The 18,015-nt window shown below is 40.0% G+C and overlaps 1 protein-coding gene across 1 annotated transcript; it reads left to right on the top strand.

The window, feature by feature from the left end:
* The first annotated feature begins 9,452 nt into the window (after positions 1 to 9,452).
* On the top strand, positions 9,453 to 14,863 carry LOC121530767 (PR domain zinc finger protein 8-like). Its single transcript, XM_041835992.2, has 4 exons — positions 9,453 to 9,706; positions 11,842 to 12,066; positions 12,489 to 12,720; positions 13,123 to 14,863. The coding sequence occupies exons 2-4, from the start codon at positions 11,848 to 11,850 to the stop codon at positions 14,493 to 14,495; spliced, it is 1,824 nt and encodes a 607-aa protein (XP_041691926.2). The 5' UTR covers positions 9,453 to 9,706; positions 11,842 to 11,847; the 3' UTR covers positions 14,496 to 14,863.
* The last annotated feature ends 3,152 nt before the right edge of the window (positions 14,864 to 18,015 follow it).

The raw sequence follows: 18,015 nt of genomic DNA, 5'->3' as shown, positions 1-18,015 counted from the left end.
GTTACAGGAGACAGGTTACATGTTAAGTTACAGGAGACAGGTTAAATATGAAGTTACCGGAGTCAGATCAACATGTTAAAATACAGGAGACTGGTTACATATGAAGTTACAGGAGACAGGTTACATGTGAAGTTACAGGAGACAGGTAACATGTGAGTTACAGGAGGCAGGTTACATGTGAAGTTACAGGAGACAGGTTACATGTGAAGTTACAAGAGACAGGTTACATGTGAAGTTACAGGAGACAGGTAACATGTGAAGTGACAGGAAAAAGTTAACATGTGAAGATACAGGAGACAGGTAACATGTAAAGTTACAGGAGACAGGTAATGTGATGTTACAGGAGACAGGTAACATGTGAAATTACAAGAGACAGGTAACATCTGATGTTACAAGAGACAGGTTACATGTGAAGTTACAGGAGACAGGTAACATTTGAAGTTACAGGAGACAGGTAACATGTGAAGTTACAGGAGACAGGTAACATGTGAAGTTACAGGAGACAGGTTACATGTGAAGTTACAAGAGACAGGTAACATGTGAAGTTACAGGAGACAGGTTACATGTGGAGACAGGTAACATGTGAATTACAGGAGTCAGGTTACATGTGAAGTTACAGGAGACAGGTAACATGTGAAGTCACAAGAGACAGATTACATATAAAGTTACAAGAGACAGGTTACATGTGAAGTTACAGGAGACAGGTAACATGTGAAGTTACAGGAGACAGGTTACTTGTGAAGTTACAAGAGACAGGTAACATGTGCAGTTACAGGAGACAGGTAAAATGTGAAGTTACAGGAGACAGGTAACATGTGAAGTTAAAGGAGACAGGGGACATGTGAAGTTACAGGAGACAGGTTACATGTGAAGTTACAAGAGACAGGTAACATGTGAAGTTACAGGAGACAGTTAAAATGGGAAGTTACAGGAGACAAGTAACATGTTAAGTTACAGGAGACAGGTAACGTGAAGTTACAGGAGACAGGTGACGTTTGAAGTTACAGGAGACAGGTTACATGTGAAGTTACAGGAGACAGGAAAAATGTGAAGTTACAGGAGACAGGTTACATGTGAAGTTACAAGAGACAGGTAACATGTGAAGTTACAGGAGACAGTTAAAATGTGAAGTTACAGGAGACAGGTTACATGTGGAGACAGGTAACATGTGAATTACATGAGTCAGGTTACATGTGAAGTTACAGGAGACAGGTAACATGTGAAGTCACAAGAGACAGGTTACATATAAAGTTACAGGAGACAGGTAACATGTGAAGTTACAGAAGACAGGTAACATGTGAAGTTACAAGAGACAGATAACATGTGAAGTTACAGGAGACAGGTAACATTTGAAGTTACAGGAGACAGGTTACATGTGAAGTTACAAGAGACAGGTAACATGTGAAGTTACAGGAGACAGTTAAAATGTGAAGTTACAGGAGACAGGTTACATGTGGAGACAGGTAACATGTGAATTACAGGAGTCAGGTTACATGTGAAGTTACAGGAGACAGGTAACATGTGAAGTCACAAGAGACAGGTTACATATAAAGTTACAGGAGACAGGTAACATGTGAAGTTACAGAAGACAGGTAACATGTGAAGTTACAAGAGACAGGTTACATGTGAAGTTACAGGAGACAGGTAACATGTGAAGTTACAGGAGACAGGTTACTTGTGAAGTTACAAGAGACATGTAACATGTGAAGTTACAGGAGACAGGTAAAATGTGAAGTTACAGGAGACAGGTAACATGTGAAGTTACAGGAGACAGGTGACATGTGAAGTTACAGGAGACAGTTAAAATGTGAAGTTACAGGAGACAGGTTACATGTGAAGTTACAGGAGACAGGTAACGTGAAGTTACAGGAGACAGGTTACATGTGAAGTTACAGGAGACAGGTAACATGTGAAGTTAGAGGAGACATGTGAAAGGTTGTTGGTGGAAGATAATAGAAGAGAGAGAGGGAGCAAGACTCTCCTCTCATTTCTCTTTCTCTCTCCCCTTCCTTTCCTTCTCTCCCCCTCCTCTCTCTCTCTCTGCCCCCGAGTGTGCCAGCTCTACTAATCGTGTTCTGTATTCTAGAGTCCCAGCCTCCTTCCCTTCTCTCTTCTGCCCTCCATTGGAAAGAGGATGGAAAGTCTACAGCTGTTTCCTCACATAGACATGTAGCACTCTGCTCCACATATCAGTCTACAGCTGATTTGTGGAAGTTGATTAATTTGCTCCACAGCTCCTACAGCTCCGGCTCCTGGGCTTCATTCAAGCAGACCATTTCCCCTCCCTGAGCCCTCTTAGTGATATCATCAGCATCTGATTAACAACGACTTAATTCATATAGAATATAAAAGTGGACAGCACTCCAACGAATGTTTCAATATATGTAATTCATTTATTTGCATTTCCTTATATTAGAAATTATAATTCCACAACACACATCTGCAGAGATATTCGTAAGGCTCTTTCTGTTCTTTGAATAAAATGAATTCCTGTTTTGTAGTTTGGTATTGCATTTATTAGTAAAATAGTCTAGGTATTAGTTTTTTTGGAGAGTGTAATTTCCAGCCAAAAGCCACTTAATATAATGAACGTGGAGCCTCTCCCTCTCAATACGATATGATGCATGCCAAGCTACTTGTAAGCGTTCATCATGGATTTAAAAGTGGACCATATTTATTTTTAGTTAGACCAAATTTCAAATGCAAAAGAAAAACAGATACCTCTTGCTTAAATTGACAGATTTTTATGGGGATTTTGTGTATTATGCTCATTAGATTTCGGCAGGGGCGCAGACATCGACCTCAGGGGTTAAAATGATTTTTTAAATGGACTACCTCATCTCTACACCCTACGCATACAATTATCTCCAAGGTCCCTCAGTCAAGCAGTGAATTTCAAACACAGATTCAACCTCACAGACCAGGGAGGTTTTCCAATGCCTCGCAAAGAAGGGAACCTATTAGTAGATGGGTCAAAATAAAATGAAAAGCAGACATAGAATATCCCTTTGAGCACGGTGACATTATTCATTACACTTTGGATGGTGTATCAACACACCCAGTCACTACAAAGATACAGGCGTCCTTCCTAACTCAGTTGCCAGAGAGGAAGGAAACCGCTCAGGGATTTCACCATGAGGCCAATGGTGACTTTAAAAGAGTTACAGAGTTGAATTGCTGTGATAGAAGAAAACTGAGGATGGATCAATAACATTGTAGTTACTCCACAATACTAGCCTAATTGACAGAGTGAAAAGAAGGAAGCTTGTACAGAATAAAATATTCCAAAACATGCATTCCTGTTTGCAACAATGCACTAAAGTAATATTGCAAAAAATGTGGTCAAGCAATTCACTTTTTGTCCTGAATACGAAGTGTTATGTTTGGGGAAAATCCAATACAACACATTACTGAGTAACACTCTCCATATTTTCAAGCATAGTGGTGGCTGCATCATGTTATGGGTATGCTTGTAATCGTTAAGGACTGGGGAGTTTTCCAGGATAAAAAAAACGAAACGGAATAGAGCTAAGCACAGGCAAAATCCTAGAGGAAAACCTGTTTCAGTCTGCTTTCCACCAGACACTGGGAGATGAATTCACCTTTCAGCAGGACAATAACCTAAAACACAAGGCCAAATCTACACTGGAGTTGCTTACCAAGAAGACAGGGAATTTTCCTGAGTGGCCAAGTTACAGTTTTGACTTAAATCTGCTTGGAAATCTATGGCAAGAAATGAAAATGGTTATCTAGCAATGATCAACAACCAATTTGACAGAGCTTGAAGAATTTTTTTAAGAATAATGGGCAAATGTTGCACAATCCAGGTGTGGAAAGCTCTTAGAGACTTACCCAGAAAGACTCACAGCTGAAATCGCTGCCAAAGGTGATTTTAACATGTATTTACTCAGGGTGTTTATCAAGATATAAATTAGTGTTTTATTTTTCATTCATTTCTTTACAAATCATATAATTTTTCTTCCACTTTGACATTACAGAGTATTTTCTGTAGATCGTACAAAAACCAATAACAATTCAATCTTTTTTAATCCCCATTAAAACAGCAAACCTGGTTTCAAAAACAAATATAGCAACACCTCATGTTTCAACGCCTCTCCTCCATGTGACCTACTTGTTGTGTGTGTGTACTGACATGTATGTGTAACTGATAGATGCACACACGTTACATGCTAATGTTTTTACATGTACGTAAATTGTGAAGTATTTTTTCTGTAATGTCTTTTTCGTTTTGTCGGACCCCAGTAAGACTAGCTGTCACCATCGGAGTCGGCTAATGGGGATCCTGTTGTTGTAATGTTAATCCCTATTGTAATTATGACAGCCAGTATATGATCTCCTCCTTAGTGTGTGTGTGTGTGTGTGTGTGTGTGTGTGTGTGTGTGTGTGTGTGTGTGTGTGTGTGTGTGTGTGTGTGTGTGTGTGTGTGTGTGTGTGTGTGTGTGTGTGTGTGAGTGTGTGTGTGTGTGTGTGTGTGTGTGTGTGTGTGTGTGTGTGTGTGAGGTGTGTGTGTGGTGTATGTGTGTGTGTGTGTGTGTGTGTGTGTGTGTGTGTGTGTGTGTGTGTGTGTGTGTGTGTGTGTGTGTGTGTGTGTGTGTGTGTGTGTGTGTGTGTGAGGTGTGTGTGTGTGTGTGGTGTGTGTGTGTGTGTGTGTGTGTGTGTGTGTGTGTGTGTGTGTGTGTGTGTGTGACATTTTGTCTTGTCATGGGATCAGAAGGGTGTTGTCACCAATAACTCATTTACATAAACTAGGTGACCTAAGAAAATAGGAAAACAATGGTTTTAACAAATATGTTTAATCATGTCAGATTATGCAATTCATTAATACAAGAATCAAAGCTATTTTATCCCCATTATATTGATTTACATTATTCAGATTTGTTGACATTGTGTTGACAAATGACACCTCCCACTGGGCACTGATGTCAATTCAATGTCTATTCCACGTTGGTTCAACGTAATTTTATTAAAATGACGTGGAACCAACATTGATTCAACCAGTGTGTGTCCAGTGGGTTGTCACTGTGAATGGGTGACCTCACAATCAGTCTACAATTAGCATTTATGAATATTGCCCTCCTTGGCTGGGCCACGTGCTGCATTTGACACAAAAGTGTGTGTGTGTGTGTGTTTGTGTGTTTATGTTGTCTGTGTCTGTGTTTCTGTGTGTGTCTGTGTGTGTGTGTGTTGGTGTGTATATAGTGGAGGCAGCAGGTGCTCTTAAACCACTAGTATTAAATGGGGCCATTTGTGGTAAAACAATGAGTGTGTGTGTGAGGGGGTTGGGACACACACAGCCATTCTGTCCAGGCCGGGCCAGCCCCTTGCCTCCTCTAACACCATGATGTGGTGCTCTGGTCCCAGCAGATGGCTACTGATTGGGCAGGCTTTGTGTCTCTAATTCAGCCAGTGTATGGGAACAGGGCCTTATCATGCTTGGCTGAGCAGGACTGCACTGAGCAGGATGAGATTTACTACTAAGAACACATCAATCTGTTTCTGCCCCAGAATATATACAGACAATGACTTCATGTAAATAAATAAAAATTATGTTACTGCAGTTTTGCTCTGAGGAATGAGATACCACATATCTGTAGTATTCTACTATTCTATTCTATAGTTCCATAATTCTATAGCTATTTTATAGTTTTTTTAATTCTATAGCAATTCTATTCTATAGTTCTATAATTATATAGCTATTCTATTCTACAGTTATATAATTCTATAGCAATTATATTCTATAGTTCTATAATTCTATAGCTATTCTATTCTACAGTTGTATAATTCTATAGCAATTATATTCTATAGTTCTATAATTCTATAGAAATGCTATTCTATAGCCTTCTGTATTCTAATAAAATACTACTGTAATTCTACGGTAATGCCCAGTTGACACTTGAACCTTTTATGCTGTAATTATCCAGATAGGTCCAACAAAATTATGAAACAAAATAGCTGTCAGAAATAATAACAATTATGAGAAATATTATTAAATATAGCTTTTGTTAATCATTTGGTTTATCTGATTGTAGTGAGGCGCGATAGAGGGAATTAAATATATTCAACCTTTATTTATACAGGTTGGTGACATTGAGATTAAATCTCAGAGAAATAGACAGAGCTACATAATTGGAGCTGTATTCTAAATCTGTTTATGACACCATTGTCTAGGCAATATGACATACAGTATTTTACACTACCGCTGTCTTTGGACATCAGGTTGTGTTACTAAGTCTGAGCCAAATTCAAAAAAGTGTCTCAGAATTGTAATGATGATCTAGGATCAGTTTCGCCTTCAACGTTATAATGACTAAGATTACATGGACATGAGGGATCTGATCCCGGATCAGCACTCCCAGTCTGAGTTTACCGGCCAGTAGAGCTGATATGGTGAACGGACCGATACAAATTGCAGTGTGTTTCATGCTTTAGGTTTTGATGTACCCGTTTGTTTGTCAGCTAGGATATTGTTACGTCATGTAAATTAACAAGGCTCAATAAAGGCTGGAGTGCAGCAACAGCAGCATCACCATATCTTCAGCTATCCTGAGACTAGCCCTATCTGATTTTATTTTATTTTCTACCATTATCTGTTTAATTCTTTGTTTAAGGATTTGTTCATATAAATTGGGGTAAAATGAATACAGTGGAATATCACTGTGTGCTCCAGTTCATTTCCTTCACATGAGTTGTATGACAGTGCCACCTCTGCCTTATCAGCTGCAGGGTCAGAGGTAGTTCAGGTGGAGTTACATCACATGAAATCACTCCTTCCAAACCAATGCCTTGCCCCGGAATCCATCAGGCTTACAACCAGATTGAAACCACATGCTCTCAAAATACAGAAATACAACAATAGAACAGAATAGAACAAAACAAAATAGAACAGAATAGAACATAATAGAATAGAATAGAATAGAACAGAATAGAATAGAACAGAACAGAATAGAATAGAATAGAACAGAACAGAATAGAACAGAATAGAATAGAACAAAATAGAACAGAATAGAATATAACATAATAGAATAGAATAGAATAGAATAGAATAGAATAGAATAGAATAGAATAGAACAGAATAGAATAGAATATAACAGAATAGAATAGAATAGAACAGAATAGAATAGAATAGAACATAATAGAATAGAACAGAATAGAATAGAACAGAACAGAACAGAACAGAATAGAACAGAATAGAACAGAATAGAATGGAACAGAATAGAATAGAACAAAATAGAACAGAATAGAATATAACATAATAGAATAGAATAGAATAGAATAGAATAGAATAGAATAGAATAGAATAGAATAGAACAGAATAGAATAGAACAGAACAGAATAGAATAGAATAGAACAGAACAGAATAGAACAGAATAGAATAGAACAAAATAGAACAGAATAGAATATAACATAATAGAATAGAATAGAATAGAATAGAATAGAATAGAATAGAATAGAACAGAATAGAATAGAATATAACAGAATAGAATAGAATAGAACAGAATAGAATAGAATAGAACATAATAGAATAGAACAGAATAGAATAGAACAGAACAGAACAGAATAGAACAGAATAGAACAGAATAGAATGGAACAGAATAGAATAGAATAGAACAGAACAGAATAGAACATAATAGAATAGAATAGAACAGAACAGAACAGAACAGAACAGAATAGAACAGAATAGAACAGAATAGAATGGAACAGAATAGAATAGAATAGAACAGAACAGAATAGAACATAATAGAATAGAATAGAACAGAACAGAACAGAACAGAACAGAATAGAACAGAATAGAACAGAATAGAATGGAACAGAATAGAATAGAATAGAACAGAACAGAATAGAACATAATAGAATAGAACAGAACAGAACAGAACAGAACAGAATATAATAGAATAGAACAGAAAGAATAGAATAGAATAGAACATAATAGAATAGAATAGAATAGAATAGAATAGAACAGAACAGAACAGAATAGAATAGAATAGAATAGAACAGAACAGAACAGAATAGAATAGAATAATAAAATAGAACAGAATAGAATAGAACAGCATTAGACATTAGAATACAGATGTGCGCCTGCTATGGGTATGAATGTGCAGATGGTTGATTTCCTTACAACCTTTGTTCTATAAAGATAAAGCTTGAAAATGTAGAATATGTTACATGGGCTCATGTGCGTAATAACTACCTACAGACTTAAATGCATGGAAGGTTGGATGGATGGATGGATGGATGGATGGATGGATGGATGGATGGATGAATGGATGGATGGATGGAAGGATGGATGGATGGAAGGATGGATGCTCATAAGTGAATTCTTTCTGGTCAATTAATTCTGACAACTTCTGAAACTTTGGAATCTAGGGCGGAAGTATTTAGCCCAGTGCTGAAGGCAGTGATCTAACGTCGCAGCTTTGGTTTCCTGACACTATGTGTGCTTTGTCACATTTTACAATGTCACTAAATTGCTAAATGCAACATCTTTGTTCAGACCACCAGAGTTCTGCAGGCTGCTGCTCTTTCCTCTGTTAAGGTCAGCTGGTTCAAAACCAACCTTTCAGCCAGGGAATGCAAATGAACCGCTGGCGTCCTACAAATGAACCAGCCATAGGACATGGCAGATAGTAACATCACATAGTAGGCTAAAGCTACTCACTATAGCCTGGCCTTAAACACATTTTTTTTCTCTAACACAGATGATCATCATCAGTCGGTTGGCCCAGCAGTGGAACGGCTCGAGCCGCTCCCCACCGTCTCCATAACGACGATGCCCGGCCTTTCCTCGTGACGCTGGGCGCGAGCCAGGCAGGTGTCCAGGGAGGCGGGAAAGCGCCATAGCTGTGGAAATAGCCTAACACTTCAGATGCTAGTAATGGTAAGGAGACTAGCTTATTGATATCCATATCATTCATGGGACATTCATATTGCGGACTTTACTTGAACATCAATAAGCTAGTCATATAATAATAATAATAATAATAATAATAATAATAATAATAATAATAATAATAACAATAATAATAAAATAGGCTAATAAAAAATATATATATATAAAAAATATAATAGTTAGCCCTAATAAAACCTCTTAACATAAATAATAGGGCATAGGTGTAGCTACAATCCATTATACATGAACAATTTAGAATAAAAAACACACAAACCTACTTTGAGAGCCAGTTTGTTTAAAAAACCTTAATTTGTCTCCTATACATGTTATATGAATGGCTTTATGTAGTGCTCCCGCAAACTGAAACAATGATATAATAATTAAAAAGGTTATGGCACGATGTTTGTAGCTGTAGCCTCTATTGCCTGTGCATCTCATCAAATGACAGTCGGCCAGTGAAGAGTTAAAGGGAGGAGACGGCGAGTGACACGCCTCATTGGGCAGATTATGTGCTGCAAACAAAAAGTGTGTGTGTGTGTGCCAGTCAGCCAGTGCATCGCACCCCTTCTGCACGCATCTCTCTCCCTCTCTGCTCACTCTCTCTCTCTCTCTCTCTCTCTCTCTCTCTCTCTCTCTCTGCCTCTCAGCAAAAGGGCGATATCAGCGGCACCACTGTCACTTTCAACGACCACACAGGGACATGTACTGACTCGGAGGACGCATCGAAACCTGCTCTCCAAGGCGTCATATTGATTCCAGCATCACTTTGGTGGATTATTATTTATTGTCAACAAAAAGGTAGGTAGCCAGAGCCTGTATTTGTATGAGCGTGATGCAGGGTTTGTTTTGCAGCGACAGAAAGACAGGCGGGCACCGCCACAAAGCAGAAACCAAGGCAGCATCCCGTGAATGGGGTATCGTGTAGTGCTGGGGACAGAGCTCCGCAGATGTTGGGGCAAGGGGACAAATCGGCAATTCAGCTCTTGCGTTGATTTAGGGCAGTTTTTAGACTGACAAGGCATCCAGATTTAGGAGTAAAATACGCTCTGGAATAGAAGGCAGAAGGTTGAATGGGTTGGTCTCATCCATTTTATGGATGCGCATACATTCCGCCTGCTATTCTCTCTCATTTAGCTCAGATGCATATTCATTGGACCTTTTGTGTGGTTTTCCCTTGTGAGAGAGCGACCTTTAAAGTCACAAAAGACTGGGTTATATAGGAGATGGAGCGAAAAATTGCTTTTCTGCAAGCGGTGGTCTTTAGTTGAAGGGTTGCATTTTGTCAAAGTGGCTTTGATATAGAATCGGCTAAACAGGAGAACAGGATGGTAGGCTATAGCTCCAAACTATTTTCTCTCCACCGATGCAGCTGAAGAGAAAAGTTACTTTGGTTCGAGGGCCGGAACGTTTCCTGAATAATAATGTTTCACTATAAAGCGTCATTGAAAGAGGATCATTTTGTTTGATCTGCATGCAGACAGCTGTTCATTTTGCTTTTAGGCTCAGCATTTTGCTTATAAGCAAACGAATGGAAAAGAAAATGATCCATCATCATACAGCAGACAGACAGGGAGCAACATCGTGATATGGTGACATTTAGGCATGTGCAATGTATCAACACGTTTCAATGTTTTAGAACATTGTCATTACATGTTTACGTGCCAAATTATCATTACATTACAAATATTATTAAGTAGGTATTAGTTCATAATCTCTTGAGATATACACGCATGTATTTTATATTGTGAAGGGTCGATAAACCAAGGTAGCACGCTTTAGAAGAAGACATGTATAAAGACATTAGCATATGTGCATACAATTAAGATAAGCCTATAACATGACATAAAATAACATGCACAAATAAAATGAATTTGATAATACGAAGTTAAATCGTTATTATTATTTACCAGATATTCCTCTAGACACACACGGCTGTTTTAGCCTGCATGCAAGTGTCCACCCGATGTGTTTACACCGGCCTATACGCATAATTGAATTGAACAAGTGGCAAAGCAAAGGTAGATCACAGCTGCATAATTCAGTGAGGCCAGAAAAACTGGTCACCCGTAAATACACTCTGCGTGCTGCCTTAATTACAGTCTCGAGAGGGAACGTGGTGGATTATGGTAATGAGGGGACATACGTTCGGAGAGCGTGTAGAATGGAGTGAAAGGTTATCTGACATGAAACCAGTGACTTTGACAGTCCACTCCAAATCCATTCGATATGCTCTTTCGATTTTATACGGACCTTACCGTTTCTTATTGCTATTTTTTCTTCTTCCAGAGGCTAATTTAAATAATTAGGTTACACACTTAGAAATTAGGGTTTGAGATGAATGTACAGTCCAGTTTGCACTTCCAGCATAGTAAAGCCTTTGTAATAATAGTAATAATAATATGCCTAATTGAAGTAAGACATCGCTGCCAAATATAATTAATATTAGGCCTGTAAACAATAATAATTTAGAGACAGTAATAATATATGAATATATTGTCATCAAATTGATATTGTATTATTATTGTATTATTATTGTATTATTATTGTATTATTGTTCTGGTTGTTTATGTTTATCATAATTATTAATATAATTAACACCATTGTTACGATTCCGTTTAGGACCATGCATTCATTTTCTCACAATTTACAGCTATTTCATCAGCATCTGGGAATACCGCGGAAAATAGGCAACCAACCATGCTCTTTGAAATTGATAGGCCACTATCATCCTACAATAGACTTCAATTAATTAAAACGACCGGCCCCACAAAAATTCCCTTTCCTAGGCCTTGACAGCTGGCTCCATGCATTTAGCCAACCCTCTCATGAAGTGCCAATTTATTTGACCTCATCATCATCATCTAGACATTTGTATATTGTGTCTTTATTCATTCTATCTCTTTCTTTTTGTCTGTTCTGTTCGCAATCAACAGTCAACGATGGAGGAATCCAGCTCACAGAAGTTGGTTTGGGACGGCGACGCCAAAGCCGTGCAGCAGTGTCTAACGGATATATTCACCAGCGTCTACACCACATGTGACATTCCAGAAAATGCCATTTTCGGGCCTTGTGTTTTGAGCCACACGTCGTTGTATGACAGCATAGCCTTCGTAGCACTCAAATCAACGGACAAACGAACGGCGCCGTACATATTCAGGGTAAGGAAAGACAAATATTGTGATTTTCTAGAATGATAATATTGATAATATTCTTTATTTACTGTTTTATTACATCTCCTTCTTCAGACTGAATTAAATTGTCTGTCATGGTTGATTTATCATTGTTGATCCCATTTCACAAATAAGATAACAAATGTGGTTTAGCATTTATATTTCTCATGACATTGGTGTGACACAGTATACTATATGTATTAGAACCTATTTGAGGTGTTATCTTACAAGATAGCATGCGGGTATAATGCATATAGTTGCACAGCCAAAACACGTGAAAAATTGCCTATTCAAAAAATAAAAAATGGACAGCCTATGCGTAAGGGTTAGAATGAATGTTGGCGCACGGATTTGTCGTTTGGGTCCAACTAACGGATTTGCCTCGCTCTCTGTCACCGTTTGACGCGCAGGTGGACACGTCAGCAGCCAACAGCACGTCTGAGGGCTTGATGTGGCTCCGGCTCGTGCAGTCGGCGCGGGACCGGGACGAGCAGAACCTCGAGGCCTATGTGAAGAACGGACAGTTGTTCTACCGGTCTCTCCGGAGGATCGTGAAGGACGAGGAGCTGTTGGTCTGGTACGGGAAAGACCTGATTGAGCTGCTGCTTCTCAGCACCGGTAAAGCGCCAGTCAAGACCAAAGGTGAGCAGCCATTGTAGCGTTACCTGGTACTAGGCTTTTTTATATAGGCGTTTGCATTTACCTTTTGCGGCAATAATCCATCATAAAACAAAACTTGAGGAATACTGTTGATTTGAAGCTCATGTTCAAGAGTGTAATAACCCTACTGTTATTGTTTAATTAGGTCATATTGTACATGTCCTATCATTTACACCCACAGTATCATTTAATTTTAGGGTAAATTAATTTGTTCAGAAAATACATGTAATAAATCTTCTTTAGGCCTATTTATTATTTATAATAATCAAAAGCTCATAGTCCTATTGTGGCTATAACAAAACATTACAGTACTGTTTTTCAGGAAGATATCCTACTACAGAGCTTCTTTCTGAATGACTGACAATATTTTCCCTCCATTTCCAGGGTCGGCTCCCTATTCGTGTCCTGACTGCAACCAGCGCTTCCAGTTTGAGTTCCCTTTCCTGGCCCACCTGAGGTTCCGCTGCACCAAGAGACTACAGAGCATGGCGGCGGGCGATGTGGACGAAGAGGTCCTCAGTAAGGAGCCAAGCACCGAGCGCCCTAACCCCAACACTACCACCACCACGCCCACCAGAGCTAGCCCTAAACTGGGCCGCTCGGAGGGGGACAGCGCCAAACCCTCCACAGACTTCCATAACTTAGCCAGGGACCTAGAGAACAGCCGGACTAGCCCGCCCAGCGACCGCGAGGCTGAGATCCGCAGCGAGAGCTCTGGGAAGAGGAAGTTCTCAGAGGTAGAGGATAGGGCTAGAGAGAGGGACAGGGACGGTAGCAGGGCCTCTCTGAGTCTGTCTCAGTCCCTCAAGTCTAAGGAGGAGCTGGCTAGCTCGGCACAGAACTACCGGGGAGCTTACGGCCTGGAGGAGAACAGACGAGGGCCCACGTTCTCCCCACCAGGGTCGGGATCCACTGAGTCGGGTGGTGAGGGTAAACGCAGCGCCTTCACTGAGGTCAAGAAGTCTCCACAGAGCCTAAAGACGCATGGTAACAGCAGCAGCAGCAAAAACCTCCAGAGCTCCAACGCCGAAAACAAGGACGGAGGTCGGCCCAGCCCCGGCAGCAACCCTGCCCAGGAGAAGCATCTTAACATCAGGCAGGTTCTGTCGGAGACCCAGCCTGCCCAGTCCCAGACCCGCATGGAGGCCTCTCCTCTAGGGAGCGCCTTCACCTCCGTAGCCCAGCATGGTGGGGGGAACAGTGGGGAAAGGAAGAGCGCCTTCAGCCAACCCTCCCGCCACTCTACCTCCTCCTTCTCCCAGATCTCTCCTCTGGTCATGACCACGTCCAAACTCCTGGACTGCCACCCGGCGGTGGGCGACACCATCTCCTCCTCCAGACTCTACCAGGCAGACCACCTGGCCGCCAAACTCCACGGCGCCGAGCTGAGCACCAACTGCCCCGTGCCGGGCGTCATGTCCAAGCAGAGCCCGTTCCTCTACACGGCGGCTGCTGCCACAGCCTTCTGGCCCAAGAGCCAGGGCCCCATCCAGCTGCAGATGCCCTCAGCGCTAACCTTACTACCACCATCCTTCACCTCTCTGTGTCTGCCCGCCCAGAACTGGTGCGCCAAGTGCAACGCCTCCTTCAGGATGACCTCTGACCTGGTGTACCACATGAGGTCGCACCATAAGAAGGAGTTGGCCATGGAGCCGATGGTCAAGAGGAGGCGTGAGGAGAAACTCAAGTGTCCAATCTGTAACGAGTCGTTCAGGGAGAGGCACCACCTCTCGCGTCACATGACCTCCCACAACTGACTTTTAGATCAACAACAAACCGTTTTCACACTTCTCGGCCGAGCCAAACTGAGCCAAGCTGAGCTGAGCTGGCCGGGTTACGGAATTGCATCAGGTGAAGGAACCCTTTGCCGGAAAGAATACATACTGTAGCCGAGCCAGCACAGTATGGCTTGGTCATCCATGAAGTTACTGGGACAGACCATAAAGGACTATGGGAAGATAATATACAGTACGGTTTGGGTCGGCACTATAGTGGGAAAAGGGTATCACATCACTGACCATGGGGAGGAACTTTTTTACCATCTGGTTCACTCAGACAGACAGACATGGAATTACTGACTGACTGGCTGACGGACTGGCTGACTGGCTGACTGGCTGGCTGGCTGACTGGCTGACTGACTGACTGGCTGGCTGACTGGCTGACTGGCTGACTGGCTGACTGGCTGACTGGCTGACTGGCTGACTGGCTGGCTGACTGGCTGACTGGCTGACTGGCTGACTGGCTGACTGGCTGACTGGCTGGCTGACTGGCTGACTGGCTGACTGGCTGACTGGCTGACTGGCTGGCTGGCTGGCTGGCTGACTGGCTGACTGGCTGACTGACTGGCTGGCTGACTGGCTGACTGGCTGACTGACTGGCTGGCTGACTGGACATACACCACTTAAACAGAGCACTTGTTTCCACTTTCGACACAGACAGTTGTTATTTTCCTTCAGTCTGTTTTTTGTTTCTTTTTCTAATGTCATGTTTCTTTATTTGAGTGTATGCAAATGAATTTTGACTTGAGAAATGAATCTATTTAACTTATGAAGCACTTACAATTTGGGAAATAAGGGAAGATAAGAATATGTGTATTTAAATGTACAGTAAGTTGAATTTTATATTATATAAAGACATATATAGAAAATGATAATAAAAATAGTTACATTACATGGTTTAGTATTCAATTACTTTTTTTCATGTTCACTTTAAAGGTTTAATAATATTGACACAAATTGGGATATGACGTCAGACAGACTGACTATATTTCAGAGTGCATGTATAATAATGCTTATTGGTATAAATAAGATGCAGTCTATACAGTTACAATGTAAATACATGTTTTGTTTGAAATACAAAGTGTAATATTTTGTGTCAGTGGGGAATAGTTTCAGGGTTTTGTCCTTCATGCTGAAATCAGTGAAATGTGCTACTTGATAGTTTATCTAATCATGTTGAATGCTTTGACAATAAAATAGCTTTATTTTCATCTATGTGTGTGGAACCTGTGTTTATACAAAATAACAACTTAAAAGAAATTACATTTGGGATCAAATCAAATATATGTTTATTTGTCATATGCGCCGAACACAACAGGTGTAGACTTTACCGTGAAATGCTTACTTACGAGCCCCTTTCCCAACAATGCAGAGTTAAAAGTATGAAAAATTAGGACACAAAAAAAGGAAAGAGTAACACAATAAAATAACAATAATGAGGCTATATACAAGGAGTACCGTACGAAGTCAATGTGCAGGGGAATGACGTAGTTGAGTTTAAGGTATGTATAGAATATGAATCAATATTATATTTTATTATAATGGTTTAAACTTCAGTGTGACAAAGGCATAACCACATAAACCCAATGTGGAGCTTGTCATAGCCTATAAGTATACAATTATGATTTTGTGGGAAAAATGGCCAAATTCGATCCCAAAATGGTAAAAACCCATCTCATACAATCGCTCACTGTTTGCAAGAAAGGGTCAAACGACAGACATAGGGCCGCTAACACGATGTGCCACCTCATAAAAACAAATATTGTAGCATGAAACAAGGGTTGGGTTTTGTCGATTAAATCATAACTAATAATGTTTTCATGGGTATGGGCCTAGTGGGTTATCAAGAAATACTCAAGCATGTATGTAATGGTTTGTGTTTTATTTTTCTATTCAGTATTCTGTTATCAAGAGGAGGGTGGAGAGAGGACGCGCCTGCACTGTCGAATTTCCCTGACCAAGGGAGATTCATGATAGGCCCAATAATAATAATAATAATAATAATAATAATAATAATAATAATACTTATTGTTATTAATAATAATAATAAGTATTTGTAATAATATTATTATTATTATTATTATTATTAATAGTAGTAGTAGTAGTAGTAGTAGTAGTAGTAGTAGTATTTAACCAAGAAATAAAATAGTTTTCCTGTGTACTTGTATATGCTGTTGTGATATATGTTTTACTCATAGAAAATCAGCCGAAAATCATTACGGAATGAGTGCGCTGCAACTCTACATATTTTCACATACCGTTAGGCCTACAGAATTATCCCATTTCGTGTAATAGCCTACACGAATACTACAACATATCCTATCAACTTAAAGACGGTGTTCAAGCTTTTTCAAGACAGGTGATTAAATGGTCTCCAACACCACTAACACTTAATGAAAGCAAATAGCTTGGCATGCTTGGTTTTTTTCCCCTCTAAAAACTCATCCACATAAGAAAGAAGTGCATATTCCCACAGGCAGTAAAAGCTGTACTCTTTTTATGAAATAAAATACAATTCCCATGAACATTATCGATGTATTCACTGTCCGTTGTTAAATCCAGAGAATATCAGCAACCCTGCAAATGTTTCGGATGAATAAAATAAATTAAATTTGATCAAATAGAAAAATAACAAATTAAAATATATTTTAATCATTTAGCAGACGCTCTTATCCAGAGCGACTTACAGTTAGTGAGTGCATACATTTTCATACAGGCCCCCCGTGGGAATCGAACCCACAACCCTGACATTGCAAGCCCCAGGCTCTACCAACTGAGCTACACGGGTTCCACTACATGTGGGTGTTTTTCTTGATAACCCACTAGGCCTATGTCCTCTCTTTTCCATAAGCCTATACAGGCTACATCTGATTATGTAGAAATAATAAATCCATTGCATTACAATAAAATCAATTATTCCATGTGAAGTCACAAGTCCTGGTGTTTTAGGGGTGACTATTGATTACAGCGAAATAAAGTTCCCTTTACATTAAGTAGAACACATGAACGCTATTCACACTATTCACACTAGGATCATGAACAAATGCAAAACAAAGGCCATAAAGGCTAATATTTACAGCCTAGGCCTACTCTTTATTGCAATTCATAAAATATTTAAATACAATTATTTGCATTGTGCGGATATGTAGGCCTATCTATCGTTTGCTGTTGCGGGAAGGAGAATGACGCACCATGAGAAACCCTGAACTAGACGCTGAAACGTCGAAATATAGCTCAACAGTGACATCAAGTGGAAAGAATGTGAACTACAACCAATTCTACTGCAGCAAACGCTGTAGATAGATGAATTACACCTTTATATAGCAATCACACACAGAGTCAGGTGGACATAGCATAGTCCCCAACACATATCAACAAATCACTCTCCAGCTGAATAGATCAAAATCATGGATACCAATCAATCATATGTCGTTCTGGTAGAGCTAGGTTACATATTGTGCAGCTCTCTGCATGGAGCATTTCATACTCCACTGTAGGG

This window comes from Coregonus clupeaformis, chromosome 18 (genome assembly GCF_020615455.1).
Source record: "Coregonus clupeaformis isolate EN_2021a chromosome 18, ASM2061545v1, whole genome shotgun sequence".
NCBI classification, from domain to species: Eukaryota; Metazoa; Chordata; class Actinopteri; order Salmoniformes; family Salmonidae; genus Coregonus; species Coregonus clupeaformis.
Note: the sequence above shows the minus strand (reverse complement) of the source record. Positions and strands in the feature narration are given on the sequence as shown.

Excerpts from the sequence above, each read along its gene's own strand:
- LOC121530767 (XM_041835992.2), top strand. The coding sequence starts at position 11,848 with ATGGAGGAATCCAGCTCACAGAAGTTGGTTTGGGACGGCGACGCCAAA. Across the intron at positions 12,067-12,488 it reads CGGCGCCGTACATATTCAGG|GTGGACACGTCAGCAGCCAA; the intron begins GTAAGGAAAGAC and ends TTTGACGCGCAG. Across the intron at positions 12,721-13,122 it reads AGCGCCAGTCAAGACCAAAG|GGTCGGCTCCCTATTCGTGT; the intron begins GTGAGCAGCCAT and ends CTCCATTTCCAG.